General features: G+C 36.8%; 1 protein-coding gene across 1 annotated transcript in view; it reads left to right on the forward strand.

The window, feature by feature from the left end:
- Nucleotides 1–6,951, forward strand: part of LOC126175587 (ras-related protein M-Ras-like) — a 50,516-nt gene extending 43,565 nt beyond the window's left edge. Inside the window, exons 4-5 of the mRNA XM_049922447.1 lie at nt 4,914–5,076; nt 6,098–6,951. Coding sequence (XP_049778404.1) covers nt 4,914–5,076; nt 6,098–6,187 — 253 coding nt within the window. The 3' untranslated portion in view covers nt 6,188–6,951. The remainder of the gene's footprint in view (nt 1–4,913; nt 5,077–6,097) is intronic.
- The last annotated feature ends 1,280 nt before the right edge of the window (nt 6,952–8,231 follow it).

Here is an 8,231-nt window from a genome sequence, read left to right on the forward strand (position 1 = left end):
TTCCAATGTTTTCTCACAGAAGTGATAAGAGGGTAATATCATACATTATATTAAAGGAATAAAAAATTTAATTATAAGAGGCAATCGAGTAAAAAAGACAGGTAGGAAAAAATAAGTAAATTGTTTATTATTTCAAAAGCAATCAACATAACTGTTAAAACATTTATTCCACTACATCTACATCTACATCTACATCCATACTCCGCAAGCCACCTGACGGTGTGTGGCGGAGGGTACCTTCAGTACCTCTATCGGTTCTCCCTTCTATTCCAGTCTCGTATTGTTCGTGGAAAGAAGGATTGTCGGTATGCCTCTGTGTGGGCTCTAATCTCTCTGATTTTATCCTCATGGTCTCTTCGCGAGATATACGTAGGAGGGAGCAATATACTGCTTGACTCTTCGGTGAAGGTATGTTCTCGAAACTTTGACAAAAGCCCGTACCGAGCTACTGAGCGTCTCTCCTGCAGAGTCTTCCACTGGAGTTTATCTATCATCTCCGTAACGCTTTCGCGATTACTAAATGATCCTGTAACGAAGCGCGCTGCTCTCTGTTGGATCTTCTCTATGTCTTGTATCAACCCTATCTGGTACGGATCCCACACTGCTGAGCAGTATTCAAGCAGTGGGCGAACAAGCGTACTGTAACCTACTTCCTTTGTTTTCGGATTGCATTTCCTTAGGATTCTTCCAATGAATCTCAGTCTGGCATCTGCTTTACCGACAATCAACATTATATGATCATTCCATTTTAAATCACTCCTAATGCGTACTCCCAGATAATTTATGGTATTAACTGCTTCCAGTTGCTGACCTGCTATTTTGTAGCTAAATGATAAAGGATCTATCTTTCTGTGTATTCGCAGCACATTACACTTGTCTACATTGAGATTCAGTTGCCATTCCCTGCACCATGCGTCAATTCGCTGCAGATCCTCCTGCATTTCAGTACAATTTTCCATTGTTACAACCTCTCGATACACCACAGCATCATCTGCAAAAAGCCTCAGTGAACTTCCGATGTCATCCACCAGGTCATTTATGTATATTGTGAATAGCAACGGTCCTATGACACTCCCCTGCGGCACACCTGAAATTACTCTTACTTCGGAAGACTTCTCTCCATTGAGAATAACATGTGCGTCCTGTTATCTAGGAACTCCTCAATCCAATCACACAATTGGTCTGATAGTCCATATGCTCTTACTTTGTTCAATAAACGACTGTGGGGAACTGTATCGAACGCCTTGCGGAAGTCAAGAAACACGGCATCTACCTGTGAACCCGTGTCTATGACCCTCTGAGTCTCGTGGACGAATAGCGCGAGCTGGGTTTCACATGACCGTCTTTTTCGAAACCCATGCTGATTCCTACAGAGTAGATTTCTAGTCTCCAGAAAAGTCATTATACTCGAACACAATACGTGTTCCAAAATTCTACAACTGATCGACGTTAGAGATATAGGTCTATAGTTTTGCACATCTGTTCGACGTCCCTTCTTGAAAACGGGGATGACCTGTGCCCTTTTCCAATCCTTTGGAACGCTACGCTCTTCTAGAGACCTACGGTACACCGCTGCAAGAAGGGGGGCAAGTTCCTTCGCGTACTCTGTGTAAAATTGAACTGGTATCCCATCAGGTCCAGAGGCCTTTCCTCTTTTGAGCGATTTTAATTGTTTCTCTATCCCTCTGTCGTCTATTTCGATATCTACCATTTTGTCATCTGTGCGACAATCTAGAGAAGGAACTACAGTGCAGTCTTCCTCTGTGAAACAACTTTGGAAAAAGACATTTAGTATCTCGGCCTTTAGTCTGTCATCCTCTGTTTCAGTACCATTTTGGTCACAGAGTGTCTGGACATTTTGTTTTGATCCACCTACCGCTTTGACATAAGACCAAAATTTCTTAGGATTTTCTGCCAAGTCAGTACATAGAACTTTACTTTCGAATTCATTGAACGCCTCTCGCATAGCTCTCTTCACACTACATTTCGCTTCGCGTAATTTTTGTTTGTCTGCAAGGCTTTGGCTATGTTTATGTTTGCTGTGAAGTTCCCTTTGCTTCCGCAGCAGTTTTCTAACTCGGTTGTTGAACCACGGTGGCTCTTTTCCATCTCTTACGATCTTGCTTGGCACATACTCATCTAACGCATATTGTACGATGGTTTTGAACTTTGTCCACTGATCCTCAACACTATCAGTACTTGAGACAAAACTTTTGTGTTGAGCCAACAGGTACTCTGAAATCTGCTTTTTGTCACTTTTTCTAAACAGAAAAATCTTCCTACCCTTTTTAATATTCCTATTTACGGCTGAAATCATCGATGCCGTAACCGCTTTATGATCACTGATTCCCTGTTCTGCGTTAACTTTTTCAAATAGTTCGGGTCTGTTTGTCACCAGAAGGTCTAATATGTTATCGCCACGATAACTGCTCAAGGTAGTTTTCAGATAAAGCACTTAAAAAAATTTCACTGGATTCTTTGTCCCTGCCACCCGTTACGAACGTCTGAGTCTCCCAGTCTATATCCGGCAAATTAAAATCTCCACCCAGAACTATAACATGGTGGGGAAATCTACTCGAAATATTTTCCAAATTATCCTTCAGGTGCTCAGCCACAACAGCTGCTGAGCCAGGGGGCCTATAGAGACATCCAATTACCATGTCTGAGCCTGCTTTAACCGCGACCTTCACCCAAATCATTTCACATTTCGGAACTCCGTCAATTTCCTTCGATACTATTGCACTTCTTACCGCTATAAACACGCCTCCCCCTTCACTGTTCAGCCTGTCTCTGTCGAAGAGACAAGATGGTCAGTGCTTTCGTGGAAAAATTTTTGCAGTCACCTATGGAGCCATGATTGTATCCAGGTGTGCACCTCTTCAGCTGAAGCAAATCAGTGGCCACAAATGTCGTTATTCAGGTCTCCAAAAATATGGAAATCTAATGCGGAGGGATCGGGACTTAAGGATGTGTAAGGGCTTCGCAGCAGTGTGCTCAGGCCCACATGCTGTCAAGGTTGTTTTAAGCACTCTGCAGAAGTTTCAGGCCCTTACACATCCTCCCAAAAGTCCCAGTCTCTTCCCATGCAATTTCCATGTTTTTGGGACTTTGAAGAAAGGCATTAGTGGTTGTTGATTTGCTTCAGACAAACATTTTTCCATGAAGGCACCGACCGTCTTGTCTCAATGGGATAAATTTATTAACAGTTATTTTGATTACTTTTGAAGTAATAAGCAGTTTACTTACATTCTCCATGTGTGTCATTTTTATTTGACACTCTTATAAAAGGAGTTGGAAAGTGCCAGGTTCAAAGAGATATACTTCAAAATATAAATATAAATTTTTATGCATAAACAGTATTTCGACAGATACTATATTCTTCATGGGTGTCTTCAGGTGTTACTACTTCAGAAGGAATGTAATAACATAACACCTAAGTGTAGATATTGCCAACAAAAAATGTACTTACAAGAAGTGCTCCCCTTGAACGAATTTTTAATGGGAAACCTACATCTCTCCTGCATTGCGCGATAGTTTCAAAAGCATTGTTGTAGATGTAACACCACTTTACACTTCGTGCATTCCTGTGTTATTTTGCTTCATACTTTGTGTTTCATGCAAACTTTGTACATCCTCGTTTGGGAGTGTTTTCCCACCTCTAATATAGTTTGGAAAATGGGCCATATATGACACACACACAAACACACACACACACACACACACACACACACACACACACACACACACACACACAAAACTGTCATTCCCAGAATATGGCTTGCGATGTTTACATTTGGTCCACATTTCTTTCCACAAGTTGAATTTGTCAAAGTATGGCAAGGGGTTAATGCAGTTTTATAATGTTCCCAACTTAGTTTGATGACTCACAACCCCTTGTACCAGCAAAAATTATACAGATAATTCATGTTAAAAAAAATCCTGTGGGTTTACTGTTAGGAGTGTTGTTGGTCAAATAAAGAAATCTTATGATTAACAGAAGTATAACAGTATTAGTCAAAGTCACTTTTGAACAAATGTTGTCCCATTGCCCTTTGCTTTAAAATTTTTGGTAGAGTATTCAGAACAGTTCTTGATTTTGTGTAGTTTTGAAGTCACTGAGAGTGTCGAGAGAATGCCATTTAGTTGCATTGTGATGCCTGTTGCAGCAGGCTTTATGTGATAAAATAATCATCTCTGGCTCAAGTGCCTTGTGAATGGCCTTACCCTTACATTCATCAAATACCTTATGGTCGTTAAAAGTGAGTTCATAATTACAAAATTCAAATTGTGAAAGCCTGAAAAAGTTTATACTGCCTCATTCTGTGACTGTACAGTTTCTGTCCTCCTGCTAGTTTACCGTTCCACTGATTCTTGTGGTCATATTGCTGAAAAATTTCGTTAGTTTTATTCATGTCAATGTGAATACCAGCACCAAACGCTTACAAGTTGAAGATCTCAGTCCTTGAACTTTTCCCCAAATGTTTGCCACACATGTAAATTAGTGCAGCATTAATGGTATTTCGCCTCGTACACCAATAGTGAACTGTTGATGCCTAAGCTGTTTCAGATAAAACATTCCCAGAATGTTTGTGGAGATATCGGGACTGCTTATTTCATTCTTTTTTTTTATGTAATTAAATTGTTCTTGCGAATCTGAGGCTGGTTGCTCATGCCAAAGTTGAAACAGGCTTAATGTTGTTATCTTGAAAGTACAAAATCATTCAAATATACAATACTGCCACTCTTTTTAATAGAGAACTGCTGCATACCTTTTGGATACATGTAATTTTCTTCAGCAAGAAATGGTTAGTATGACAGAATTATAATTTTTGGTTTGATGGGAAAAGATTGGTATTGTTAATTTAAAGTTTTAAATTTTTTCTTGTCAATAATTTGGGAAATTTTTTGTGCAGGGATGTTTATCCAATGCTCCTTGTTGCGAACAAAGTAGACCTTGTACATCTTCGAAAAGTATCAGAAGAAGCTGGTCGTGAACTGGCCCATAAGTTGGGCATTCCTTATATTGAAACTAGTGCCAAAGATCCTCCACTGAATGTGGATGCTGCATTTCATGAGGTTAGTAGATTTTGTTGGCTCTTACATTCGTACATATATTATATACAAGTATTTAATAGATGTTTGCACCTGAAAAAGAGATGTGATTAAATTGTGCAGAAAATGTCAGTTATATCCTTTTTTGTTTGTTATACTTGTAATAGAGACATTGTATCACATTGGTTACCAGTTATTAGCATAACTTTGTATCTCACCATATATAAATGTAGAGCTATTAAAACACTCAAAAACTGGTTAGTACATGGACAGCAAACTATTTTAATTAGTTAATAAATCAGAATGCAACTTTCAGATACTATGTTACATTTGGAACTTGAACTTAGTCTTTTCATCTGTAACTGCCACTTTGAAAGTTACTCCTACTTTCAGAGTAAATACCTTTAGGTAATGGTACTACCTTTGGGAAAGAGAATTTTTGTTACTTTATTTACATTTCTTATTCACTCCTCTGCTCAATATCTGTTTGTAGAAATCCAGTGAAATTAATTTCTTACCCTTAATCAGCAAGAGGTAGTACAAAAGAAAAAAAATGTTTGATTTGTAAAACCGTAACACAGTAAATGAATAAAGGGGAAAGCAAATTCAAGTAAGAGTTTTTGTGCATCACAATATTAAACAACGAGATTTTTACGTACTAAGTTTCTGTAGTTTGAGTTCATTGACACTGAGTGTTGGACGTCGGTGATGTTCCAGATTCTGACTAAGTTTGAGTAATTTTCACTGAATGAGTTGTCTGATAAATAAGTAGGCCAAGGTAATAGTGAAATCTCTTATGCCGTGAAGGGCAATGTGTGATTAGAAAATATCCCACCAGACATTAGATATTTTGTGCTAAGTGCAATAATTTTTTTTACTTCCAGTCGCATTGTTGCAGTATGTACATTTGTAAACATAAAGGGAGGCAGGCATTTCATTTACCATAGATTTATTAATGTTTCAACTGTAAACAAACATAGTTTCCTTTTTTTGTGATTCAGACTTGATATTATATCTCATGACGAGGTAATCACTATGTTAATAGGTTGTACGCATCATCCGCAATCAGCCACCTGCAGAAACTGAAAAGAATCGCAGGAAAAGAAGACACCCTATGAAGTGTGTTTTGCTGTAAGTCCTTTACTTGGCTACTGAAACAGTAGGCGAGAAAATGCTCACCACTTTGCTGATAATTTTTTTATTCTTCTTTACAAAATGATGTTTTTAAGGAAACGGTCATTGGAAAACGCACACTTAAGGTACATAGATGAAACAAAAGTATTTTCTTCTGAGATTGTAGGAATAAGAAGGAAGTAATTGGTGTCAAATGTTAGAATATCAATATATGAATGTTATACATGGGTATATTCATTGAAAGGCCTATTCATCTAATCTTAGCATTAATTTACTCTGTATGTGTTTGATGTGTTATTTTTCTGATTATAAGACTGCCTTTAAATATGATTTGCGTAAAAAGCATTGGACAGAAAAATATTCTGTCAGAATGTAGCAAAAATTACTTGGATTTTATTACAGAGCATAACTATATTTTATACACACAAAATCATTCATAAATTTGCAGCTATACGCACACATAATGCTCACTTCCATTTTCAATGCTGTATTGTCAACAGATGTGTTAATTACTGTTGTGCTAATAGTTAGGCTTTTCTCTGAAAATGTTGTATGGGGTATCTTTTTATATACGTGTCAAAAGTTATCTGGTTGTTTACTCAGTGTGAAGTATTCTTTCAGATGTCATAAATGTACAAATTAGAATGAAGTTGTATCATCAATTAGCATTCCATTCATTAATGTTTGTGTTTGAGACTGCTGTTAACATTGAGTGATGTAGTAAGTCTCCTGTATAAAATAAAGGTGTTCTGTAGTCCACTATCATGGTGTGAGTTTTATGATTCTGATCCAAAGAAATATTTTTAATTTTCAAGCATACAAATCTTAAAAGCAAGGCAACACTTATTGCAAGCTTAATTTAGCAGATTGATGCTATCTGTTATATGATAAATTGTACACCTACAATAAAAGTGACAATTTTCATTTATATATTATAATAGACAAATAGGTTTATTAGTGAATTTACATTATTGTTGTTTCTGTAATTATTCAAATGTTTTACTTAAAATAATCATAATAAATAATTTTTTAGGATTTCTGTTTACTGCACTTCATTGTTGATTGATCAATAACTGATCATTTTTATATAATTATTTATTTTAAGAAGTTTTCTTAAGTGTTTAAGTAGTTGGAACACAAAAGAAAAATAGTTAATGATTAAAAATGTGAAGAAGAGATGCCCACATGTCTTTCAAGTATTTTAGTTTCAACAAAGTACAACTCATCTAAGCAGATAATTAAAATTTCAATTTGGAAAAATCCTTACCATTGATGTAGACGATGCCAAGGCCATATCATCAGGGTTTTGTAAGTACAGTGGGCTGGTATGTGTTGACAGTTTCTGGATTGATGACGTTGATCTTATGACTCATGTGGAGTACACTGGTATTTTTACACATATACTGCACTTTATACTCCATTTGTGTGCCAGAGATGAAATATAAATTTTCTTTGCTTATAAACAGCCTCCAACAGACACACCCATTTCTGTTAGCGCTATTATTATAAGTAACTTATGCATTTATGGGGCTGTTGGATTTTTTCACTTGAAATTTGTATCCTATCTTTATCACAGAGGTAAAATAGGGAAACCCCCTCTAAATCCATACATATTCTTATTTTCCTTAAACTGATTAAAAGCAGTAACTGCAGAAGCTGTACGTGGTTACTTATCCAAAGTTAAAATTAGTCTCATAAGAATCTCAGCCCATTTTAAAAATGATAGAATTTTATGTCATCTTTTTTTTTAGCTACACTTTCATTAGGCTCAGAACTCGTCAGGACATGTGAGGATTAAAAATTCTGATAATTATATGTGTGGTAAGAGTTATTTCACTTTACTTTGGTTGGACAAATTGTAGCATAACTCCCAAAGAAATATTGATACCTCTGTGTGTATCACATTTCTGTACCACGAAAACAGTGTGTTCGGTTGTGTGCGTGTGTGTGCGTGCATGGAATGGACAGCCTTATAATTTCTCAACAGAGGTGATATTGGGCTGTATGAAGATTTCGTGGTCAGTTTTTTGCTGTATTGTAACCTG

Source organism: Schistocerca cancellata, chromosome 3 (assembly GCF_023864275.1).
Source record: "Schistocerca cancellata isolate TAMUIC-IGC-003103 chromosome 3, iqSchCanc2.1, whole genome shotgun sequence".
Taxonomy (NCBI): domain Eukaryota; kingdom Metazoa; phylum Arthropoda; class Insecta; order Orthoptera; family Acrididae; genus Schistocerca; species Schistocerca cancellata.